We start from the raw sequence: 26442 nt of genomic DNA, 5'->3' as shown, positions 1-26442 counted from the left end.
ATGCAGTCTGCAGCTCACCAGGAGAACCAGGAGCTATCCTGCAAGCAACTTTGTTACATATATAAAAAGCTTGAATCTATCACACATTTTGCTGAAAAAACATGTTCAGTCCTCTTAAGCAATGTTCAAAACAACCTGGGGTGGACTGGATCTCTGGGTTAAGGAAGGCAGCAGGATAATTCCTGAAGTCTCAGCTATCAGTTCCACTGGGAGGCAGGTAATCCACCTTCTCTTCCTGCCAATCCCAACCTAACCACCACCAACCTGCACAATCCACACACAGGGCAAGGTGAGGGACCAAGCTTTCACGTTAGGTGTAATAGAAAAACATTCTTTACTCTGCAAGTGTCTTTACAAATATATATTTATATATTTAAGCCCATTTCAGGCCATAAAAGCCCATAAAAAACAACCAGTACCTTTTTGAACAAGAGAAACTGCAGGGCAGAAGCCTGAGGTGACAGACTCCCACACAGGGGCTGCTCTGGCTCTTCTCTGAAGGCCTTTAGTTAGCACATAAAACCATCTCAAAAATCCTTGGATGTGAAAGGAGGGGCACCATTCTTACCCCCCTTTCACCACTCTCTGTATGAGGTAAACTGGGATCACTTTTACATCATCACTTTAGAAAGGAGATGTTGTATCCTGAAGACCAGCTTTTCCAAAGAACATTTGTGAATGGGTTAAAAAGGTAAGAAAGATGTGTGGATCCAACCATAATGTGCTGTTGTCTCAAAATAGAAGAAGTTGATACTAAAAAGCTATTCCAGATACATACAAGTACAAACACTAGAGCTGGTCAGAAAGATTCAGTTTCAACATTTTTTTTAAAAGCAGGGAAAATTTTCTGCAGTGTGTTTTTTTTCATTTCCCCTCTCCTCACTTTTCTACCAGTTCCATAAACCCTTCTGAAAAAATCATGTGTCTGCTGTCAGAGTGCAAAGTCCATCCAAATCTCATGTTTCAGTTCACTATCTCTACACTTTACAAATCCTGATGGCAAACCAAAAGGTCTCAATTTAACTTAGCAAAAGTGATATCTAGAAAATATTCAACACCAAGAGGTCTTACAAAAAAAACTTGAGACTACTAAGGCATTCTAAGGCACAGTGTTTTGGAAGAAGTGCTTTCTCCCTGTAGTGTTGCTTTATACACATCATGTGTGTGAGTCCAAGGGATGCAAGGAGCTGCAGGTGGATGCCATGGCTTCTCCCAGGCAGGGAATTCCATCTTCTGCTGCTGTTTCAGACGTAGGCTCCCAACGCTGCGTGGAATTCAGTGAGACATTGCACCAGCTGCTGAAACTTGGGTCTCTCCTCAGGATCTAGGGCCCAACAGCAGGCCATCACAGCAAACCTGCAACACAGAGGCACATGCAGTCAGCCAGGCAGCCACAGCCCCAGCCTGGAAGGCAAAGCAGCATCTGGCACTGGGAAGGGGAAGCTGGCTGAGCAGCCAGAGAGAGACAAGGAGCGCTGGATCTTATGGCTCATAATGCTGAACAGCTCCTTCCAAGGATGGACATCTGGAATGATGAGCAAAGGGGCTGTCACCAGAAGTCCTGGCTTGACTTAGGATTTAACCCATGGCAATCCAGGAAGGAGCAGTAGAGAATTCACTGGAAATCGCTCAACTGCTATAAAAGCATGGAATGGTTTGGGTTGGAAGGGACCTTGAAGATTACCCAGTCCCACCCCTGCCAGGGGCAGGGACTCCTCCCACTATCCCAGGCTGCTCCAAGCCCTGTCCAAGCTGTCCTGGAACACTTCCAGGGATCCAGGGGCAGCCACAGCTTCTCTGGGCACCCTGTGCCAGGGCCTCACCACCCTCACAGGGAAGAATTCCTTCCCAATATCCCATCTAACCCTGCCCTCTGCAGTGGGAAGCCATTCCCTGTGTCCTGTCACTCTACCCTTTGTCCCAAGTCCCTCTCCAGCTCTCCTGGAGCCCCTTTAGGCACTGGAAGGGCCTCTAAGTTCTCCCAGGTCTAGGCTGAACACTTGTCTGGTCCAGGCTGAACATTCCCAGAGCAGAGGGGGCTCCAGCCATCAGAGTATCTCCATGGTCTCCTCTGGACTGGCTCCATCAGCTCCCCTTCCTTCTGCTGCTGGGCACCCCAGAGCCAGAGTTCCACCAGCAATGTTCACCCCAGGCTTTGTCTGCCAGGCAGAACAATCAGGCAAGAAAAGGCAGCCCTGGCTCAGCACCCCAAGCAGAAAGCAGCACGTTTGTCCTCCCCCACAGAGGCACTCACAGTTCATCGGGGCAGTTGATGGGCTGAGCTATCCGATAGCCATCCTTTAAATAAGCTGCCATCTCGAAGGGGTCGATGTCCACGTACGGGGTCTGGCCCAGGGTCATCAGCTCCCACAGGGTCACCCCAAAGGCCCACTGCAAAGGAACAGTGCAAAGGAGCATTAACACAACGTGCTGAACCCCCAGAGCTCCTCCAGCCAGGCCACAAAGCTAGCTCTGAGGAGGATTGCTGCCCAAGACAATTACACACAGTAAGAAAGCTTTGCATGAATGCTCTATATATAACCAAGTTCAACATGTCTTGAACTGGGTTAATGAAAAATCACAGAATTGGTGATAAATTGCACAGAAAAGCTGTGGCTGCCCCATCCCTGCCCCATGGTCAGGCTGCATGGGGCTTGGAGCAACCTGGCATAGTGGAAGGTGTCCCTGCCCCATGGCAGGGAGTGGGATCCAGATGGTCTTAAGGTTCCTCCCATCCCAAACCAACCTGTGATTCTACAAACTTAAAATCTTACTGCACGAAGATATCAGCGCTAAAAATCATGCATTTCTTTAACATGAAATTACAGAACACCTACATGTAAATTAGTGAACATTAAATGATTGTCTCCTATATATTTGTTGGTTTACACTTTACTTCTTTAAAAAGAAGTAAAGTGTAAAAAAACAAATATATAGGAGATAATAATTTAATGATTATTTTTTGTTATACTTTACTTCTTCAAAATGCCTCGAAAATCCTCAAAAAAGTCTGCAAAATTCAAAGGATCAGAAATGAAATTATAATTTTTTTATTCCAAATCATCTGTATATTTGGAGAGTATGTTCAGGAATAGGACTCGGAAAAAAAAAAAAGAGATTTCACCTCAGTAAATCTGACAATCAGCATTCAACACATTCATCTGGCAACCCTTGCCAGAAGGAGCTTGAAGTGATGAAAAATCCATCTATGAATCCACATACAAGCAGAGTACAAGGAAAATGATTTATTATCTGGTATCCAGAGAGCCACGAGACCAAACAGAGATGGGGCTGATACGGCACGCTCGTGACTCACTACTCAAGCTCCACATCATCATTCATTAAAAAGGGGCACAAGCATGCATGGCTCACACAATTCTTGTTTTAATCAAGAGAAATCCCACTCACTGCCTTGACCCAAGCCTTAGGGAAGGGATATTTTCAGGTGGGAAGGGCAGAGCACAGATGTGCTCAAACAGCCACCAAAGGAAATAAAGCCCCTTTTAGCTGCAGTGGAGAAGACTGCTGAGGGACAAGGGGTGATCATGAAGATAAAATAGAGAGTGATTCAAGCAAAACCACTCTGGGAATACAGCTGTTCTAATTACATAGGAAGCTGCATAGAGATGGCATGAAGAGATGCAGAGTTTCATGTGCCACAGCAGGAAAAACAGGGAATTAAGATTCAGCAGGAATGGTGGTTTGTTTTCCTACACTCTGGCTGACTGATAGAGCTGTTGGCAGGGGAGCAACACTTTATTGGGAAAGTTTCAAGCCAGCAAACACATTTGAAAGAAAGTCATCCAAAAAGCAAGCCTGGAACACATCCCCTGGCATCCCTGCAGACACGGACACTGTTTGTACCAGACTTCATCACCCATTCCCTGTTACATGCAATGGATCACTGGGTTTGTTCCTACCAAACCCACAAAAACATCTGACATCAGCTTTTTGTGAAAGGAGTCCAGGTAGATGCAAAGCTGATATTTAGGGCACATGGTGTTTTCTACACCCAGAAAAACTACACCCAGTTCACTTTTGAACTCTACACAACTCAGATGGCCACGTGTCTGCAGTTAGAATTGGGTGTTAAAAGGTGGGTGGCATTTATCCCTAAGCAATGAAAAAAGTACTTCTGGTTAAAATGGACTGGAAAAAATGCTGAATTGCATTGGAGTTTTCAAAAATGGTTACAATAATGTGATTTACTCATCCTAATAAAATTCTACATCTCACTGCTGCTGTTACATAAGCTTTGATTTCCCAGTTCTCACAAACAGTAATTGCTTTCATGTCCCAGATTTTAAAAAAAACGTAAAAACAAAAAAACTCCACCATTTGATTGAGTTCATTTAGCTCTCTAAAAACATGCTTTTACAGGCAACTTCCATTTCCTCTTCTGTCTTTAGGTTGGATCTAACACAAGCCCCCATGTGTTTTCCAATGAATACACATGTGCAGCACAACTGGCACCTTCCCTTCCTTCCTTCTTTTCCTTGTTTACATGGCTCCAGCACTAGTACAGAGACCATGGAGGGAAAAAACCACCAGAACTTCTCTAAAATTTCTCAAACTGGCATCAGACCACTATCCTGGATGGGATGCATCATAGGGAACAGGCTGAGGTCACTGCAACACTGCTCTTATCTCTGAAAGGTCACCTCAGCTGGGAGAGGTTCCTGGCCACTGGAATGAAGGAATTCTCTGGAAGAGCTGGGATTTGGGGGACTGTGGGCCACAGAGTCAAACACCAGCTCCTGCTCATGTCAGGGAGCTCATTATCAGGGATATCTGGGAACAGCCAGCGTGGATTTATCAAGGAAAGCTGTGCCTGAGCAGATTTGTGCTGACCAGACAGAGCACACGGTGAGGAATGGCTAAGGAATGGGTGCCCACCTTGACTTCCAGAGGGTGCTGGGGCACAGACCAGGATCCCCAGGGAATGGGCATAGCCCCAAGGCTGCCAGAGCTCCAGCAGCATTTGGGATTGCTGGGGTGTCTGTGCAGGGCCAGGAGCTGGACTGGATATCCCTGTGGGTCCCTTCCAACTTGAGATACTTTACGAAAAGCAGTCCCAGTGCAGCTCCCTGAATTTGAGTGTGTTCCTTGCTTGCACTTCCAAAGGAACAGGGAGCAAGGGGCACCTCTGCTGTGCACAGGGTGCCCAGAGCAGCTGTGGCTGCCTCATCCCTGGAAGAGTTCCAGGCCAGGTTGGACAGGTCTTAGAGCAACCTGGGACAGTGGAAGGTGTCCCTGTTCATGGCAGGGGTGGAATTAAATGGGCTTTAAAGGTCCCTTTCAATCCCAACCATTCTGGGATTCTCCCTGGAATTGTTCCAAGGCCAGGCTGGACAGGTCTTGGAGCAACCTGGGACAGTGGAAGGTGTCCCTGCCCATGGCAAGGGGTGAATTAAATGGGCTTTAAAGGTCTCTTTCAATCCCAACCATTCTGGGATTCTGTGATTCTCCAGCAACTGAAAAAAGAGCAAAATGTCATCAAAACACATTTCCAGGAAAAAAAGCCTCACCACATCACTGGCACTGGAGAATTCATTGTTGACCAGGCTCTCCAGGGCCATCCAGCGCACGGGCCTGTTCTCGTTGTCCCCCAGGCAGTGATAGTCCATGGGGAACAGGTCCCGCGACAGCGCGTTGTCCGTGATCTTCACCTGCAGGCCATCGTCGATGCTGGGCACAGAGAACAGCACGTCAGGGTTGTGATTTCAGGATTTGCCTCAGATACCCCAGGTTCCTCCCCTGCTGATCCCTCCCAGGTGTGGCAGTCACCTCTCCTTTCCCACCCTGACCCCTGCCGAGCACTGTCTGTCAATCCTGGCATTCCAGAAGGGCGTTGGGTGATTGGGCAGATTCAAAGGATGCTCCCTACCCCTGTGGGGGCATTGGGCCATCCAGGTGTCCTTTGTCCCTTGAGACCTCCTCTCCTGTACCTGCTTGGTGGCTCCTTACACCTTCCCTCCCCCTCTCCTCAAGGTTAAAAGGAACAGCAACCACACGGTTCAGGGAGTTCTGTTGGAGCTGTTGCTGGATTCAGAGGCCTGTGGGCCAGAATAAAGCTCTGCATTGAAACCCTCTAGCAAATCCCAACTCCTTTCCTTCACCATCACCTTAAATCTTCTCCATCAGAGGGAAACCTGAGCTCCTGCAAGCCTGGACTTGCCTCCAAACACCCAGCTGCAGCATCCAGCTAGCCAAAAGTGTCACTAGGGTGAAACACCACAGTGCCCCTATTTGCTTCAGCAGCAAGGGCCAGACAAGCTCAAGCACATCCCTTCTGGCTATATTGGTAATATTCCAATAGGTCAGCAACCCCACAGCTCTGCCCAGCCCCAAGGACCACACTCAGCACTCACTGGGGACTGCTAATCCACAGCTCGAGCACTGGCACTCTCCTGCATCAAGACACACTTTGTGATTAGCAAACATTATCACAGCACCAGTTTATTCTGTGCCAACTGATAAGCACTAGAAAAATCAGCAGGCCTGATTAAATAAAACCAAACACTTACAAGTGCAAGAAAATACTGTTAAAGCAAACAAGTAACTGCCTCAAGTTACTCCTGCTCTTTTGGAGATCCCCTATCAGGGCAATTAAACACTTCGTAGCTCTAGTACCTCTGTGGCAATAATGAGGCAAAGACCTAAGCAAAGAAAGAGCCAGAAATTTAATATCTGTAACCAACCAGTACCCTTTGTGGTCCAAAAGCATGTCTCCAATCAAGCCATCTGCTGAAAAACTCTTTATTCCCTCCACAACAGATATTGATGCTTGTCAGAAATCGGGTACAAAGGGAAACTTACTTTAATCAAGAAAAGATGACTCAAAATAGCAGAGAGAATTTGCCCCCTCTGGGGTGTGATTCAAACTCTTTGAACTTAAAACTGTGTGCAATAAAGTTCAGTGTTCTCATAAACAGCTGACTTCAGAATATGGCAAAGATGTTGGCTTCAACATTGTATGACAAATATACAGAAGGAACATTGGGGTGGGGGTATTGTAACAAACTGGTTTTTGTTGTCTTCTCATCTTGGCAATTATTTATTTTGATGAGAAAAATGAAATATAAATGGTCTTTCTGTGTGTTTCTCTCTTTACTATCCCAGATATCTTTTTTTTTTCCCCCTATGCACTTTCAGGCCAGTTCATTATCCTCAAAATTTACACAACAGGAAATTACCTATCTAGTAATTTTTAAGAGTTCAGAGAATTTCCTAGAAGACCTGTGGAAAGCAAATGCAATGCAAAGGGCAATTCCCCAGCAATTAGACAGCCCTGATTTGTGCAACCCTCATGTCCACTGTAATTGGACCTGGCTGTGCCATGGGCACATGAGACCACAAGCATTTCCTCCCTTAAACCTGCCAAGATCACTGGAATCTTGGCTCCCTTCCCAAAATCAGGAGATGGGTCTGATGCACTTCCCAGCCTTTCAGCACCCAGAGCAAACCTGGGGAACAAAGAGGGGCTGGTGGAACAAAGTCCTTCAGGGGACCTTGGCTACTGGCACCTCTTTATCTTTCCAAACATGAAGCTCCAAAGGATGTCCCTGATGTTTGTGATTCCCTGATGTTTGTGATCTCTGTCTCCTGTGGCCCCACTTCCTCCTCAGTGTGCTCAGCAGTGAGGAACAGCAATAGGAATTAGGAACAGGATCTGTCATCACACTGAGCACCCTTACAGGGCACAAGAGCAGAGATGGTGGTGACTAAGTGATGAGGTTCCTAGAAGGCCACCAAACATCTCTATTTCTACATTTTGGAGTGTATTCCAGCCTGAAGTTGGTCTCAAACCCCTCTTTGGCATTCCTGCCATTCCAGAGAACATTTGTATCTATCCATCATTTGGAAACTAAGAAATCTACCAACAAACTAAGTCTTTAACTCAGTTTTTGAGGAGAAAAAATGAAGAAAACCAGCCTAAAACAAAAATCTATCCATTGATAAACTGTCAAAGATATTCTAAGTTTTTATTAAAGTTGAAAGGAAACTTTAACTCTTTTCAAGCCTTTGAAAAAGTGATAGTCAAACGCAGCTGAGGCATTTACAGAGAGGATGTTCTGCATCCTTTAGAACCACAACTCCTGGTTCCCCTTGCTTTGGGGAAAAACAACTTCACTGACTACACCAGAGACCCCACCCCTGCATTTTGAAGGGGAGCTGAGACTGAGTGCAGGGAGCTGCAGAGGGGACAGTACTTACACACAGTTCCTTGCAGCCAGGTCTTTGTGGATGACCTCCCTCCTGGCCAGGTAGCTCATCCCACAGGCAATCTGGATGGCCATGTGTACCAGATCCTGCTGGGAAATCGCCTGCAAGAGCCCAGAGCAGCAGCCATCAGCCCCTCCAGCCCAGCACCTGCAGGGTTATTGGGTTTGCTGTGTCCCAGTGCCCCCTCCCCTTCCACTCCCCACAGACACAACCACTAATGGGCACTCATGACGGTGCCTTACTCGAAATTTTAACTTCTTTTTTTGACATGCCAAGGGAAAATACTTCCATCTTGCAAGTGCCTCACTCTTTGTACCTACTTTTCCTTTGATTGGAAGGGGACATAGGTAAAAATGGTCCATTTTACCCCTTCCCACACCTTTTTCACTTTGTTTCTCTGGAAACCAGCTAATTCCAGGGAGCAGCACAGTCAAAATTCTTGTTGCTCTCCAAAACCAGCATCAAAGGCTTCAGCTCCTTTTGCAACTTCACAGTCCCATCATAATTAAAATCTTGCCTGTATTTATAGCTTGGGATACCAAAAGTAGTATCAATAAATCTGCAATTTCTCCATACACCACTTCCATTAATTTAATCCACAATTTTCTCTATCTGTTGCTATAATTTTAGGATGCATTGATTGAGCTCCTACCCTAATGAGAGGTGACAGCTTCCTGCCCTCTGAACACCCAGGATAAACTTTTCCTGGTGGGAAACAAGGCAAACACTTGCTGGGGAGCCACCTCTGCAGCTCTCCTGAACAGGAGAGTGCCACAACCATTCCTCTGGTGGCACAAACTCAGAGCAAATGGAGGTTTAATGGGCACGAAGTCCCACATGCCCAAGGGTACCTGAGGATTGTTGGCCTCCACCAATTTGCACTGTCTCAGGAAGAGTTTAAGGTTCCCCCAGTTCATGTAGGGCAGCAGCACCATTGGTTTCTCTCCCTCCTCTATACAGACATGAGTGATAGGCAGCAGATTCCTGGAAGACACAGAAATTCCTGATGTTACCGAACTGAAATTTGATTAAAATAATTTTGATTCCTAAACACAGCAATAAAATTAATTCAACATGAAAAAAAAAGCATTTAATCTTGTATTAGGATCTGCAGAGCACAATGTGTCCAATTAACTGAAGCCCTAGACAGTACTTTTAATAAATGAAATATTTGACTTCTTTCCCATTATGAAGAACCCTCCAAATGTTTTCACTTGGTCCGAGAAGGCTGACATAAATTGTTGTGAATACAGGAGAATACACAGAAGTGCTATATCCTTAAACTGGGAGGTGCAGCATTCTAAATCTATTACAGATATAAAACACATACTTGCCCTACAGCATTTAAACAAAAAAAAAAGTCAGAACATCATGTTTGATCCACTGCAAAGTAACAGAACAGAAAGTTTTAGTTCTGGATCAGCCACTTTAAGGGCCTTTCCAAGATTTTTGTGGCTCAGGTAATCCCCATGCTGCAGTGTCTCTGCACAACTTCCTTAGAAGAAATATAGTACATAATATATATAATATATATAATATAATATAATACATAATACATGCAAATTCATAGAAACTCAAACCAAATTGGACACAGTTTCATTTTCCATTAATCACTTTTTAAAACACCTGTATTTTTCCATTGAATACCACTAGTAAAAGTCACCAACAACTAACCACTTTTTTTAATTTTGAATTTTCTCACTCCTTCCTGAAAATTTCTCACACACAGGTGTCACATCCATCAGCTCTGGAGACCCATGAGGGTCCCAGCTTTATAGGCAGTGTAGGGAAGAAAAGCTTTTTGGACTTTTTTAGAAAGCTTAACTTATAAAAGGAAGGACAACAGCTCATTTGGAATGATGAGAGCAGGGCAAGTTCATTTTGTTTCCATTTTAGGTATGTTTCACCAAAAACCTGCTACTCCTGTATTTTAGGCAAGGCCTTTATTATATAAGGCTGGGAATGTCCAGCCTGGAGAAGGATCAGGGAGACCTCAGAGTCCTTTCCAGTGCCTAAAGGGGTTCCAGGAGAGCTGGAGAGGAACTTGGAATGAGGAATGGAGGGACAGCACAAGGGGAAATGGCTTCCTGTTGCCAGATAGGGATGGATGGGATGTTGGGAAGAAATTCTTCCCTGTGAGGGTGGCAAAGCCTTGGCACAGGGTGCCCAGAGCAGCTGTGGCTGCTCCTGGATCCCTGGAAGTGTCCAAGGCTAAGCTGGACAGGGCTTGGAGCAACCTGGGATAGTGGAAAGTGTCCCTGCCTATGGATGGGCTTTAAGGTCCCATCCAAGCCACCCTGGCATTTCATAATTCTACAGAAGTGCTGCTGAATTCTCAGCAAACAGCTCCTTCTCCCCAGGGAGCTTTACCCAGGTACTCCCACCTCACAGTGACATGGATTTGTCACCCTACCTGTGGTGAAGCCCTCTGAGTTTACAGCTTTCTGTCAGCATCATTGTCACCTGCACCTCCGAGGCTTGATCTGAGGGAAAAAGGAAGCACAGACAAACCTTGGAAACAAATCAACACATTAATTAAAATTCAGTCCAGATCTGAAAGTCACTTAAGGTCACTTGAGCACGAACAGAACTTGTTTGCCTCCTTTCTTAAAATGGCACTTAGAAAAAGCACTTAGAGAAAGAAAAGTTCAAGGCCAAGTTCTGAGGCTCATTTCTGCTTTAAGGAGTGGGGTCAAGCCCAGAAAGGAAACCAAGCACATTCCAGGGGCTGACAGGCTCTGGTTCTGCACTTCCTGACAGCTCCTGGGCAGGCACAAGGCAGCTGCACTGGGCAGTGGGGTCTCATCCTGCACAGGACCAGTGCCCATGGAAGAAATGGGATGTGCCAAATGTTCCCAAGCACAAATGTGCTCCAAGGGATGCTTTGCTGCTGAGTTACCACTCCAGGTACAGTTGTGTTTACTGCCACATGGCTGGAGGCTGTTTATGTCTACATTCACTTATTTCCTTGCTCTCTTGCTTGACACACTTGACTCTTGGTAACCTTAGAACTGTTTGCTGCTCTCTCCCCCACCTTTTCAAATGAATAAATAAATAAAACCACTGCTGCCAGCCAAAAAATTCAGGCACCTGTGATAAATCAAATAACCCAAAGCAGAAGCACAGGTGGTGCCTGGAACCCCTTTCCCACCACTCTTTGTGTATTTGGGGTATTTTTCCCCCCTTGGTGGCAAGAACCTCCAGGGAAACACAAGGAGACGTCAACAGGAGCTCTCCCAATCCCACCCCCCTCACACCTGGGAGCATTTTTGGTGTTTCCCTCATGCTGGGACTAGTTCTGGCAGGGAGCTGGCACAGGAGAGCCCAGCACAGCCCAAGGAACTCTCCTTGCTGCACCAGGAGGAATTTACATGTCCTGGATGAGTCAAGCCAAGGCTTTGCTGCCCTGGGAGGAAGAATAGGCAAGAAATCCTCTGCTCTTTTCCCTCCTCCAAGGTCTGATCCTGCCCCCTGTACAGCCCTGACACCCTTTCCTAACTGAGCCTCAGCCCTGCAAAAGGAAACAGGACTCTGGCTGAGTGAAGAGTGATGGGAGCATTCTGCAGAAGCTCAGAGGTGCCACTAAATTAGTGACAATTGTGGTATATTATGGGATGTATCAGCCAGTGCTTTTGGGCCCTTCACTACAGGGACTTTGAGAGGCTGGAGCTTCTCCAGGGAAGGAAACGGAGCTGGGGAAGGGAATGGAGCACCAGGAGAGGCTGAGAGCTGGAAAGGGGCTCAGCCTGGAGAAAAGGAGGCTCAGGGGGGACCTTGTGGCTCTGCACAACTCCTGACAGGAGGGGACAGCTGGGGGTGGTCAGGCTCTGCTCCCAGGGAATAGGACAGGACAAGGGGAAACAGCTTTGAGCTGCACCAGGGAAGGTTCAAACTGGATATTGGGGAATATTTACTGACAGAAAGGATGGTCAGATATTGGAACAGGCTGCCTGGGGCACTGGTTGAGGATTTGAGTCTGGAGGGGTTTAAATCTGTGTGGATGTGGCACTTGAGGACATGGGTCAGCGGTGGCCTTGGCAGTGCTGGGAGGATGACTGGACTCGATGGTCTTAGAAGTTCTTTCCAACACAAACAAATCTGTGATTCCCTTCTATTGGATAACAACTCTGTATGTGGGGATGGTACAAACAGGTTCCTACAGTGCAGGACACACTGAAGCCATGGCCAGCTGAAGTCTCTGGTCTGCACTACAACAGAAGCCCTATGGGCTGGACACTTGATGGATTCAGTTATGTACAAGACAGATGCAAAAGGCTTGGAAAGAGGAAAGAAAAACTAAGATCCTACATTAAAACAAAGTTACACAGCCCTGAATGACTGAATCAGGCAGTTCTAAAAGCCAGCATTAAAAATGGAGGTGGAAAAGCAGATTCTGAGAAGTCAGAGGAGCAGGTTACCTGTACAGAGCTTCAGCAGTAACTACAGGGCCCAAAGACCTCAACCTCTTCACCCAGCACACGAGGAAGGCAGGAAAGAGATTCCTGGGTGTGAATTTAAGCAGATTAACTCCTCACACACTCTCTGGCCCTGTGCTTGCTGAACTGGTTTGCTTTTAATTATAAGAGCCACCAAGCAATAATTTGAAGCTTTAAATCAGAGACAGTTTAAGAGTGGGTTTAAGATCTACAGAACGAGTCAGGCTGGTTTGGACAATGCACCCATTCATCTCCTCATGGTGACTCTTCTGCCAAAGCCTTTCCCTTTCCAGCACTCAGGGAAGTTTCCAGCAGGTCAGTGTTGTTTTCTCTCCAGGTTATAGTGGCTGGGCACCCAAAGGGATGATTGACTCCCAGGCAAGTGTATACGGAAACTGAAATCTTATCTTGTGAAACAGTCCCACCATCCATATTGTGTTTGCTTATCAATATTATTTCCTTGTTTTCTGCATAGAAAAAACTTACCTAACACCAACAAATTCAACAGACTCAGAACAAACAATAGTGTTCAAGGCTAATTCTCCCCCAGTTGAAACCAGTGCCAATTTAGAACCACCACACAATTTGATTATTGTGGGTTTGTACTAGATATAATTCAAAACACAATATTAATCACCACTTCTTGGAGTGATTCTTGTCAAAAGGGGGAAAAGAACACCAAAATACTGCTACTGCAACAGTCCCCACTGCAATCAGGCTTCCTTTTAAGGCATTTTCATCAGTGACAAAGGAAAAAGTTCAGTTAAACAACCTCTGTCACAATTAGTAGACTATGACCACTTTTGAGCAACCAACACACACATCTTCACATACCAGGACGAAGGGGATTTTGGCAATATTATTTTGTTGTGGAGGCTTGGTGAATCTGAGCATCCTTTACTAAAAATCCTTAAAACCAATGCAGCAAACCCACAATTTCTAGTTTTGATAGGAGAAACAGAGCCCCAGTGCCACAGCAATCCCAGCTTGCTGAGACCTTTTTCCAAGGACATAGTGAGATGAACCCTACAGATTCCATCTTCCTGCCTGGGCCGATGTATAACCCCAAATTCCCCAAATTCCCTGTGTCAATCCCTGAGTGATGTAAGCACACACACTTTGTTTTCTTCTCAGAACTGTTTGTGCAGCCACTCAGACAGAAAAGGGGAAGGATCCTGTCACACCATGGGATGTAGAAATAAAAAGCCCATGGGCTGTTGTGGCTCCTTTTGTCTGCCCCAAATCCATGAAGGTGTCAGATGCAAGCACAGCCACACACACAGCTACAGAGGGGAGAGGGGGAAAAGCCTCCCACAGAGCCAGAAACCTCTGAAATTACAATAGCTACTTGGAGATACAACTGAGGAGGTCACAGTCTCCTCTTTATTAAATCTGGGCACCAGGAACAGCCTCGAATTTAAGTTGAGTGCTCCAGGGCAAGGGTTCATTGCAAAACTTCCTTAAAGCCCTGAAAAAAGCTGAACTGAGATATTACCATTATTTGTGATTAAGAACATGTCAGTGCTCAGCCACAAATGGAGTTGCAGTTGGATACTCATGTGGAGCAGCCAGATTTCCACAAGGTGATCATGCAGCAACAGCTGAGAAACCAAAGAGCAGCAAATTCAGGTGAGTTCAGAGGAAAATTTAACACCCAGAAATATTCCAGATACTCAGTTAGGACCAAAAAGGTGCTTAAAACCAAGACTGAGATAGATGTAAATGCATTCCAGAGAGGAAGATGCTCTCCAAGCCCTGCTTTTACCCAAAATCCTGGCTGTGAAAGCCTGCCCTGAGGCCCAGGGCAAGAACAAGGCAGGATTCCAAGCTCTGATGGAGCTGCAGGTTTATCTCCTGATATCACAGGATTTGTGTGCAGCCAGGCACAATGGGGCTCTTGGCACTGCTGGTTTTACATCCCTCTGTGCTGGGATGTGCTGGGGCCCTGCCTGGTTCATGGGGAGGAAAAACACCTATTCCATTTTTACCAACTTCTTAAAATCCAGCTGCAAAAATTCATTTTAAAATCTTTGTTCATTACCATTCATCAGTCACATGAATCATCAGGTGAAAAGATCTTGGGGAAGTTCTGTGATGACACTAAATTGAAGGGAATTGCCTGCTCTGAGACCAGGCACTCATCAGCTGCAGGGCACCAGGCTTTGCTTCAGCAGGAAAAGTCACTCCACACCCCAAAGGACTGAGCAGAGATGAAAACCAGTAATTACCTGGATATTGCAGTGGGGAACTGAGGAGCTGGGTGCTTTCATGAGTCACTTTGGAAGTCAGACCTCCCAGGGCCTCAAAATTGCAAAGCACAGCTTAAGTAGGATCACAGAATCCTTTAGGTTGGAAAAGCCCTCCAAGATCAAGTCCACTCATTCCTCCAGTGCTGCCAAAGCCACTCCTAACCCATGTCCCCAAGTGCCACATCCACACCTCTGTTAAATCCCTTCAGGAATGGGGACTCCACCACTGCCCTGGGCAGCTGTGGCAGGGATGGACAGCCCTTTCAGGGAAGAAATTTTCCCTAGCATCCAACCTAAACTTCTCAGGGGGCAACTTGAGGCAATTTTCTTCTTGTCCTGTTCCTTGTTCCCTAGGAGAACAGGGTGACACCCACCTCACAACCTCCTCTCAGGCAGCACTACAATTTAAAGGACTTGTGATTGTAGAATGGTCACTGAAATCTGTTTCTTCAGAAGACAAAGCAGAACCTGAAAACCCATGTAACCACAGGGTTCAAAACTGAGTCCCATTTGAACTCTCTCACAGCCTACTACAGGCACTAATAGCTGATTCTTTCAAGACTGCTGTCAGAAGCAGCTCTGCAAATGCTACAGCCAGGAGCTCCAAGGCTTCTGATGAATGTTTCCAACTGCAATATTTCAGATGATGTTTTACCTGCAGCTTTTCTCACCTTTGGACCATTTGTAATGGCATGTTCTCCTGTGAACTTCCTCCTGTTTCATACAGCAAGGTAATACTCCCTCACACCACACCACTTACACAGCCCATTTTCTACACCCCTGCCTGTTTCCACAAGCTTCTATTACCCTTATTACTTTTCAGCCTTGTGGGCTTTGCCAAATATCCCATGACAAAGTGCACAAGCTCCAGTTATTGAAGGGTGACAGCCACAAAGGCAGGCACAGTGGTCACAGGAATTTAGAGTGCAGGACTAGAGCAGCTCCAGGTGATAAATGCTCCCAGTATCAACACATCCTTGTTAATTACTGCTGCTTCTGCATGGCAATTAATTAGGTAAAACTGCTCCCAAGGCAGAATTCCACCCCAGTTCAAAGAGAATGCATGCCTGAGTATTGCTTTAACCCCTCCACACAAGTCTTGGAAGTGATTCAATGCCTGTGCTCACATCTGTTGCACAGGACATTTTTAATGCCCCTATCAGGTAACCTTCACAACTTTCCTTCACCAGAAGGAAATGCAAGAAGTCATGATCCAACCTGCCTTATCTCAGGCAGAAAGGAAAGTAGATATAAAATATATTTCAGCTTTCAAATTTCAAGGCCCCAGGAGTGAGCCAGAGCCAAGTGGAGCATCTGATGCTTCCTCCTGCACACTGTGCTCCTGTTTGCAGCTTGGAGCTGCAGGAGGTGTTCAGGTCATCACTTCCACAAATCAACATCCCCCAGCTTCCCACAGAAGCATCCTACAGAACTCCAGTCTCCTGTAAAGGTAAGACATGCACTCCAAACCACAGCAAGAAGAGGTTACAGCACAGGACACTGCACTTAGTCCTGATAAAATTTCCACAGGACAGGATTTCTCTTCCAATCCTGGTATCCAGGCATCAAGCATCAACCACATGAGTTTATTTTGCAAAGCAAAGCAGCTCACACTGACAAATCCAAGCCTAATTTTAATAAATCTTTGGATTGAGTCAACATGTCACTGCTAAAATAGGGAATGCTATTCTGGTTTTCCTACATTACAAATGCACATGCAGTTTTAAACCACAGAAAGGGCAGAGAAAAGCAGGATTTGGGGATAGTCTTAGTTCCCTGTGTAACAGTAACACCAGAATCCAGGAAGCAGCAGCAAAGAGGAGAAAGTAAAAGGCTCTTTGTTCAATAATCCATTTAACTCAAAGTGAACCTGAAAGTGTTAAGTAAGTTGAAAGTGAAAGTGGGAAAGAGAGACATGATTGATGTCCTGGTCCAAAGGTAAAGGGGCAGCACATAATAAAACTGATGTACAAGTAGAGATTTTAACTGAATGTAAATTAAATTGCCCTGCAGGTATCTTTTAGCATATGGAATAACAAATCTTTAAATTATATAGTACAATACTTTGGAAATCATCCCCTCAGTATTTTCTGAAGCATACTGTACTGCTTCTAATCCTACTACTAGGATTAACTGACAAATCAAGTGCATTTTTAGGCTGATATTCAGAAATTTGCTACTTATCCCAAATTCTTTAAATTCAAATATCTTCCTTTATAAAGACACTCAAGAATTTAGCTCAGATGAGCAGTAACTCTTGATTTATTTTTCTGGCATAAACTATACTCTTCAGAAACAGGATCCTGCACTCTGATTTTGGAAGATTAAATACTTTAGAACAATTAATTCAAATGCTGTGTGTTTAAGGTACAAATTTAAACTCAGAACTATTTTCACAAGGCTGCGCTTCTTAAGAATGAACTGCCCAGAAGAGCAAATTCCATCAATTGAAACACGACCCCATGAGAACAACTGTGGATGGTGCTCCAAGTTCTGGTACCTGTTGAGTGTGAACAAGAAGGCTTCACCTTGGTTAACACAGAGCTGCTTGTCCTCACTTAAATCCCCTAAATTGCTTTCTCCTGCTTGGCACAGCCTGAATTCTCAGGATTTCCATCCCTACCCTTCCCAAATGCATGAAATCCTAAAGAGTCACCAATGTTGCAACCATGGAATGGTTTGGGTTGGAAGGGACCTCAAAGCTCATCCAGCTCCACCTCCTGCCATGGGCAGGGACACCTTCCACTAGATCACAATGCTGCAAGCCCTGTCCACCCTGGCCTGAGCACTGCCAGGAATGGGGCATCTCCTCTTAACTAGACTAGCTATATATTAAAAAACTCTAAATAGTAAAATGTCAGAGATAGCCAAGAATGCTGAAAGTCTTTTAGTGACCTAGGATGACAGAACTCAAAAGGTTTGTTAAAAGTTGGTAGAACAATAAAGTTTAAAGAGCTGACCTTTGTCAACACTTTGTTTCCAGTGCTTTCCATGGATGGTCTGTTTCCAAACACTCCTTCCTTGTACATCAGAAAAATGTTAAGTGGTTAGAACACGAAAATGGGAGCAGCTGGGTTATCTTGAACAGCACACTGTGTTGTTTTTACCAAAAGTGTACCTTGGCCAGAACATCCTAAATGAGTCAGGGCTCTGCACAGCTCACCCTCACTTCATATGTTCCTGGAATAACACAATTCCATTTGTTTTGCTAAGAATTTTCTCCTTCACAGGAAAAGCACCATTAAACAATGTGTTCTTTAAATCAAAGGTGAAACTTGTGTGTTTTCTTCCTCCTCTGACATCAGATGATTTAAAAGATTCCCCAGAAAGGCTGCAGGGATCTGTTAAACCCTGGCAAGACATGCAATGCCAGCTTGGAGAAACATGCCATCAGAGACACTTCCCAAGACTGAGAGGGACTGGAAACCCCTGATTGGAAAGTGAAGCATTCCACCTTCATAACCCAATTTTTCTGTAAAACAAAAAAACACAACGAAGAAAGCAAAGGCCAGCTAAGTCTCTCATCTTTCTAACAAAGAACTCATTCAGGTTCTGTTGTTCCAAAGATTCCAAAATCCCAAATATTCTAGATAACATATCCTTGTTCTTGCTGGCAGTGACACACATCCTCAATCTTCATCAGTGTCTGTTTGAAGACAGAATGAAGGTGAATTTTCCTCTGAAATGTCTAAGCGTGAAAGTAATTAAGACTTTGAGCACCTTGCCTAGCAAATGAACACAGTGGAAGTGTAAAGTGCAAAGACAACACAACAGCTGTATGGCTAACATGAAGGATGTAGGACAGTCTGAACAAGTCACACTTTTCCCCCAGAGCTTGGGATCTTTGCAGTCTGAAGTTATTAGAGCTTCCAGAAAGCCAAGAGAGATCCATTTTCCTTTGAAGCTCTCCTTGGCACAAGGCACTGCACATATCAGAAGGCTCAGGCACCCAGACACAGATGATACAGCATTAAAAAAACCTTATAAACTCATCTATTTCATGAACCTGCATGTAGAAACTTTGTCACTGCCACGGGCATGTTACAACTTTCTCCCTAGAGTGAACTAAAGCTCCATGAAAGAAAAAACTCTTTTAAGGATCTGGAGTAAAACCCAGGGATGAATCCTTCTTCAGCCAGTCTTTATAAGAGATGTGGTGTTGAGATTTCAAGAGAAGCATCTCCAACTTTTACACCCCATGAATTTAAGAGCTACAGAACAAATAATCACTGAATCACTTCAAAAGTATTTCAATAACTTCATGAAGTGTTCAAATGAAAGACCCCAAGTTCTGTGACAGATGAAAATGCAGTCAGATAATGCTGAACAAGCACACTCAAACCTATTCACCCCCTGCATTGATATTGCTTAATCAGGCTTAAACTTGCTCTTTGAGAGTCTGACCTAAAAGTTCTACCCCAGCTTGAGACAACAGGGAATACAGAATATTCCAGGACACTCTGGATGGGCTCTTCCACCTCTCAGGCAGGTCCAGGCTCTCTCATTTTCATGTATTCCTGACTCCTTTAAGAGCAGATCACTTCAGAAGGGGAACAAACACAAAGTTCAGAGAAATCAGGGATCCTGTTCTCACTTTTTTCACTCTCCTGGTTTATAGCAATGCTCTGCATCTCACTGGAGCTCTGGGAAACATCAGGGAAGGAAAGTGGGAAGTGCTGCTGCAGTTACTGCAGTCAATCACCTCTGCTGTTGATCCTTTGGGGACAACAATTAACCAAGGGGAAAGAATACAGGGAAGAGACAAACTGACAAGGCTGCCATCACTCTCCCTCCAGAGCAGGAAATACCCACAGATAGAACTATTGCCTGATGAGCACAACAGCCACAACATTCACCTTCCCCAGCACAGGAAATGGGAAAACTGACAGCACACTCCCTCTGCCCACACTATTGGAAATAACCCCTCTTCAAAGAGAATGGATGCTGTAATACACTGACAGCTGAAGGAGACACATCAAAAGAGATCCAGGCACTTAGGGCATGATTTTTCTTCATGGATTTTCACTCAGAAACCACTCCCTGAACAGCACAACCCTGACACCCACCTAAGTGGCACAGAGCTCTTCTAACAGCCAACAAACCCAAACTCTAGGCCCACCTGTAATACTTGTTGAGCTGAGGAGGTTCAGCCTGGAGAAGAAAATTTTCCAAGGACACTTTTCTGTGGCTTGTGGATTGTAAGAAATATTGAAACAGACTTTTGATCACAGCTTGCAGGGACAGGACAAAGTGCAATGTTTTAAACAGGAAATGGGTAGATTTACATTTGACATAAGGAAGATAATTTTTTAAAAATTAATTATTTATTCTTCCTTGTGAGGTCAGACACTGGCACAGGTTGCCCAGGGAAGCTGTGGCTGCCTCATCCTTGGAAGTGTCCCAGGCCTGGTTGGATGGGGCTTGGAGCAACTTGAGCTAGAGGAAGGTGTCCTTGCCCATGGCAGGTGTGGGAGTGGATGGGCTTTAAGGTCCCTTCCAACCCAGATCATTCTAGGATTCTCCTGAAATTCCAGGTTTAAAGCCATAACAACTCCCCTAATGTCAGAACAGCATCTTCAGTTTCTCAAGCTCTGATCCTGGTGAGAAAAAAAAAAAAGGTGTTTTTTCTCTCAAGGTTATTCTTCCTCACAGTATCTACTTAAAGAACCTCAGTTCACATTTTCCAAAGATCTGGGATACTCCACCCCCACTCCCCATTGTTTCCTGACATTTGGGGCACCACTGGGCTTCATTTTATCACTTTCAGAATGCACTGCTGGGTTAAACAAGGCAGTTCTGGAGCAGCTCATACCTTTGGGAAGGGATAATTTTACTCCACAGACAAAGTCTTTATTCCTTGTCTATTTTCCATGACCCTCAGGCTTTATTGCCTTCAGCAAAGAGATACTTAAGTCAGCTTAATGGTTCTCATATCCATCAAGCTTTTATGGTCCTGCCCTGCTTCTGCTTGTGCCAGAACAGCAGTGTGTGTGTGGCCACAGAATGACTGAGATCAAGGAAAAACTCTGGTTACAAGAGAATTTTTGCAGGTTTTTTGCTTCCAACCAGATCAAATTCCCAACTTATTACATGTCCCAGCCACACACACAGCAATAACAGCCAGGGTGTGAAAATGAAGCTGTGTAATACCAGCACTGCTGTGAGGAGAGGGGATGGTACAGGTTTTATTCCTTGCAAAATTCTGCTGCCCAGGCCCAAATATCAACAAAACCTACTCTACATTTCTCACACACAAATCCTTTTTAATGCTGGGAAATTCTCTACAGTGATGAATGCTGAATCCTTCCCTGCAAAGGAAGAGCTTTTTTCCTATAGGACATGAACGTGTCACAGACACAAGCCACTCTAAGGGAGAATTATGGATTTAGGAGTGCATTGGAAGTCCCATTTTGGGAAAGCAATTCAATAAGAGGTCATGGGAGGCAGCTAAATTAAGATCACTTTTGACAAATGTTATGTTGTTTAATCCAGTGCTATAAAAAGTAGCTCGCGTGCCAAGGGCCAAGTGTTTGAGAAACTATTATTAAATAAGAGCCAAGAAATAAAAAAGACAGAACTGTTTGGCAGTGAAAGGGAACAGAAGAAGGCAGAATGGGACTGAAACATCAGAAAATGTTCCCAAAATACTAGAAAGAAGCAATTTTTTTGGTTTTTAAATAAGAGAAGTCAGGCTGGGAGAGCTGGGGGTGTTCACCTGGAGAAGAGAAGGATCCAGGGAGAACTTTGAGGTCCCAAAAGGGCTCCAGGAGAGCTGGAGAGGGACTTGGGACAAGGGATGGAGGGACAGGACATGATTTAAGCTGCTAGACAGAAGGATTAGATGAGATATTGGGAAGAAATCCTTCCCTGTGAGGGTGCTGAGGCCCTGGCACAGGGTGCCCAGAGCAGCTGTGGCTGTTCCTGGATCCCTGGAAGTGTCCAAGGCCAGGCTGGACAGGGCTTGGAGCAGCCTGGGATAGGGGAAGGGGTCCCTGCCTCGGTCAGGGGTGGGACTGGACAATCCTCAAGGTCCCTTCCAACCCAAACCATTCCATTATTCTATGCCATGTGAGAGAGAATAGCACCAGAAACATCTGATTGTGTCAGGAACAGACCAAGGTGGCTCCTTCCTTTAAGCAACATATTTTCCCTAAAGGTAACAGAGAATAAATGGGTGGCAGAAAGATTCAACAATAAAATTCAGCAGCTTCACCATTTCCCAATCAGTATCTTCAAAATGAATAGCCAGGCCAAAAAAAAAAAAAAAAAAAAAAAAACAACCCACAGAATTATAGAAATTGTCAAAAAAACAAAACCAAAAAAATAAAGGCAATAAGACACCCAACTGAAATGACAAAAATAAGTGGTAAAACAACCACTGTACTGGGAATTTGGCAAAAATGATGATTGCAGAGGAAGGGACAGATGTAGGATACATGTAACACAGGGATACATGCAGGATACTTGTAAGATAAACATGGGATACATGTGACAGACATGTGGACATTTGCAATACTTTCATCTATACCCACCTTGTTCTCTAAGTCTACCTATCCCCATTTCAAGGTATTTCCTGAACACAGGAGCTGTATTTGATAAATTCAGTTCTAAATGCCAATTCTCACACTTGAGTTGCAAAGCAAAGCAGAAACTATGCCCAGTCTTTTGCACAGCCATGCATTTGTAAAAGATTTTTAAGATACATTTCAGGTGTTTTTCAGCAATTTGCAGGGGACAAGGCTGTGACTGGGAAGACAATGACACACTGAGGAAAAAAAAAAAAAACAATATAATTTTTTACTTAGATTAATAAACAAAAGTATTCAAGGGTGATGACTGAAGGCACTGGTGGACAACACATGCATTTTTCTTCCATATAAGATTGCTGTTCTCTGTGGCTGACAGAAGCATCCAAACTGCTTTTGCTTTTCATCATTTGCATATTCTGGGGAGAAGGGGATTATTGTAAAGCCAGGTTTGGCACCCTCAGCCTGCAGCACAATTCAAACACCTGCACACAAACCCACACCTTCATGCAAACATACCTTTAACAGTTTTGACAAAAACTTGTTTCTCTTTACTGGGGTCTTTTTCTTCTATTAGAATTCCATGGAAAATGCGCCCAAACGTGCCTGGGAACAGAACATCCAATCAGTAAAGTAAAGAAACACTGATAACATTAGGAGTATCTTAAGCAAACAGTACCTTTCACAGCAGAAAGTGAGAAATGCCTGCAGTTAAAGTGTCTACAAAATCTATAGTCACCAAGAGAGAACTCAACACCAGCACAAGGGGGATTCATAACTACAGGCAGCAAATGCTGAAGTTTTACATAAATAAGGGGAAAAGCATGAGAGTGAACTAGTGATACCACTCAGAGAAATTTAATATTAATATGATGATGGTTTATTTGTGGCACTTAGTCAACTCCCTGTACTAAGAACTCCAGCTCCTGTTTCTCACCTATCCAGCCTAGAATTCTAAGCCAAGGCATTTCTCACAAGGACCAGGTTTTTTGGGAAACATTCACAAGAAAACAGCAATTCTGGCCAGCCAGCACACATGGAACACTTTGAAACAGCCAGCATCACATTATTCACAAGTTTCACCTCAGCTGGAAGGTGCTGGGGTTGTTTGGGGGTCATTCAGACTCTCCAGCATTTTTCCATTTACAAGATGTTACTGATGCTACTGCAGGAAGAGGAGCTGGGCTGAGAACAGCTGGTAACACAGAGAGAATTTAACTGGCTTTTACTACTCAGCTTGGCAACACTTTCCTGCACCAAGGTGTGCATCATCTCCACAGTCTATTCCAGCATAACACCCTTTCCCAAGGATTCCTCCTTCCTGACTAGGTTGAAAGATCTTTGACAGTATGAAATACAGGTCTTATTTGTTTTTAAATAACTTAAACTGGGGCAGTGCAACATTTCTGTCACCTACTCCGAGGCTGGCAAGGAAACCCTGCATGACAGGGGTTTTCAAACTACAATCTCACTAAGCAGCAGCAGAGACTCTCAGGCAACCACAACACATTAATTACCTAACAGCAACTAAATTCCACCTGTCTTGGTTCTTGAAGACTTTGAGAAAGTGCCTAAATGTATATTTCCAAAATGTAAAAGCAGGTGAAGCTACAGAAGCTATGTGAAGTTTATAATGAATCTGTGGCCAAGATCTGTAGAGAAGTTCTTTGCAGGCATTTTCTTTATCCCCTTCTTCCCCTCTGAAGCTCTTTTGTTCTTCAATGGCAGAGACTCATTACCCTATGATCCTGAACTGAAATTGGTCAGGTCTTCTCTGATATGTGGATGTGGCACTTGGGGACAGGGGTGAAATCGGCATTTCTGGGGGAGTGCTTGGACTCGATGACCTCAGAGGGCTTTTCTAACCTCAGTGACTGTGATTAACTTGTGAAGGCTCTGACTCAAAGTAACAGCTGGAGGCTAAGAAACGAGATCCCAGGATTAAGTGGGTCCAAACTGCATTCCACAGCTCCTTATGCCTCATCTGGCAGAGCAGGGCAGCTCTGCCACCAAACATCTGCAGGGGCACTGAGTCACTTCTAGTCATGGGTGACTCCCAACATCCCAGCTCCAGGCAGCCCAGAGCAACACAAAGCACATCCCACATGCCAAGGAAGGTTTTTGCAGAGCCCACACTGGGAGTGAGCACAGAGCTGCCACCCCAGAGGTTCAGAGGCACACATTGAACAAGAATGGGAGCGTCCTCCACTGCTGCTCAGACTAACACAAAGCATTCTGCCTCCAAAGGATGATTATCTCCAATCTCCAGCTTTGAGAAGTTTGATTTCTCAGGGAACAGAGACTTGAAACTGCAGCAGTAAAGGTGAATGACAAAGAAAATGAAATATTTAAGCCTATTTTTCAAATTCAGTATCAACAAGAGTCAATTCATGTTGTGCATGAAGACTTTCAAAGTGCACAGTAAACAAAGAGTGAACAATTCAGGAACTGGATGATCCTTGTGGATCCTTCCAACTCAGGATATTCCATGAAAACAATCATGTAGTCTGTGAATCTTTTATTTCAGGCTCGTAAATGTTGCATCTGCCAATTAGATTTCCAAAGCAAAGTTATCAAACTGAGACACCAAATTTGGACAACTGAAGTTCTTCTGGGCTTTGGGCTGGCTTTGCTTTGACTTTTATGTTGTTAAGAGTAACTCTCCTGTAGGAATTCCCAAAAGTGAGTTACCTTGAGCCCTGAGTGACTCCCTTTCACCCCAGCCACCCGTCATTTCAGGGAGCAGGTTATTAAGCCAGACAAGCTCAATGACTTACTGAGCACACCTCGTCACTCCCCCAGCCTAATTAACTCTGGAAGCTGCTTTCCCCATCCCCACACCCCAAATGCAAACATAACTCATCATTCCTCCCATCCACCAAAGCAACAAAGATCAGAAACATCATCCATGAATGATTTCTGTAAATAAATATCCGTATCTTTGTATTTATGTATCGACATCATGTGGTAGGAATGAAGTGTCTGAGAGCTGTAAATACCTTCTTGGAGCACATCTTTGAGGGTGATCCTCTCCCTGGAGATGGCTATGTCCTTCACTTTAGCTTTGGCCTCCATGAGAGTGACACTTTTCAGATCATTCTTCTCTATCCTTAATGTGGGATAACCTGAGGAGCCAGCAGAGCCAAACAATCCAACATAAATACCCTTGGAATGAGAACAGGCATAGGGCTCCACCTCTGACCTCCACACACCAGGGATCAGCACCATCTTAAAGATATTATATATAAATTTTAAAATAATTAAGTATTTAGCAACAAAAAACACAAAACTAATCATCTGCAGGGAAAGAAATTGCACAGGAATTCTCTGTAGTGTCATGCAAACAACTTTGATTATTAACTCTGGGTGAAGGAAACTCCTTTAGTGAAGGTGATCAACACTGCACTGCCCTCAGGAGGAGGAAACAGATTGCTGGAAAACTCAGAGCTGGGAAGATTCCTTACCCCAGCAGAACATTAACAAACTACCAGTGCCCTCTTCTGGCACTTCCAGACATTTGGATACTCCAGTAGAGTCAGAAAACCCGGAATATTTTTGTACATGTGTATGAATTATTAGAGAAATCTTGAGAATTACTCTGATAATAGCTTTTTCAGAAATTTAAATGTTAATGAAAGCAAAATGATGCAACTGTGGAATGCTTTTTTCACACATCCTACCTTTTCTCTTCTCCTAATTTTCACTATTTCCAGTGCTACTGGGGTGTCTCAAAGCAGGTAAGAGACACTGGGCAGCCCCCAGCAGACAGGTGCCACTTGGGCACAGTGGCCACCACACTGGGCAGGGTGAGAAGGGTTGAGCCATCACCCTGGGCTTGATCACCTGCCCATGGCCAGAGGATTCTGGGGACCAAATTCCAGCAACTGGAATTCAGCCACATTAACCTGAGTCACTTGGAAAGTCAAACAAAAACCTGAGGTTGACAGGACATCAGCAGCTCAGCCTGAGCTGGGATGAGACATGGAGGGGCTAGAGCGTGTCCAG

The 26442-nt window shown here is 44.7% G+C and overlaps 1 protein-coding gene across 1 annotated transcript in view; it reads right to left on the bottom strand.

The window, feature by feature from the left end:
* Positions 1–348: 348 nt before the first annotated feature.
* RYK (receptor like tyrosine kinase) overlaps positions 349–26442 on the bottom strand; it is a 55420-nt gene continuing 29326 nt past the window's right edge. The window contains exons 8-15 of the mRNA XM_058031047.1: positions 25437–25571; positions 22957–23043; positions 10640–10709; positions 9078–9210; positions 8218–8327; positions 5529–5688; positions 2255–2391; positions 349–1356 (exon numbers count right to left, since the gene is read on the bottom strand). Of these exons, the coding sequence (XP_057887030.1) occupies positions 1245–1356; positions 2255–2391; positions 5529–5688; positions 8218–8327; positions 9078–9210; positions 10640–10709; positions 22957–23043; positions 25437–25571 (944 nt within the window). The 3' untranslated portion in view covers positions 349–1244. The remainder of the gene's footprint in view (positions 1357–2254; positions 2392–5528; positions 5689–8217; positions 8328–9077; positions 9211–10639; positions 10710–22956; positions 23044–25436; positions 25572–26442) is intronic.

The sequence above is a fragment of the Melospiza georgiana genome, chromosome 10 (genome assembly GCF_028018845.1).
Source record: "Melospiza georgiana isolate bMelGeo1 chromosome 10, bMelGeo1.pri, whole genome shotgun sequence".
NCBI classification, from domain to species: Eukaryota; Metazoa; Chordata; class Aves; order Passeriformes; family Passerellidae; genus Melospiza; species Melospiza georgiana.
Note: the sequence above shows the minus strand (reverse complement) of the source record. Positions and strands in the feature narration are given on the sequence as shown.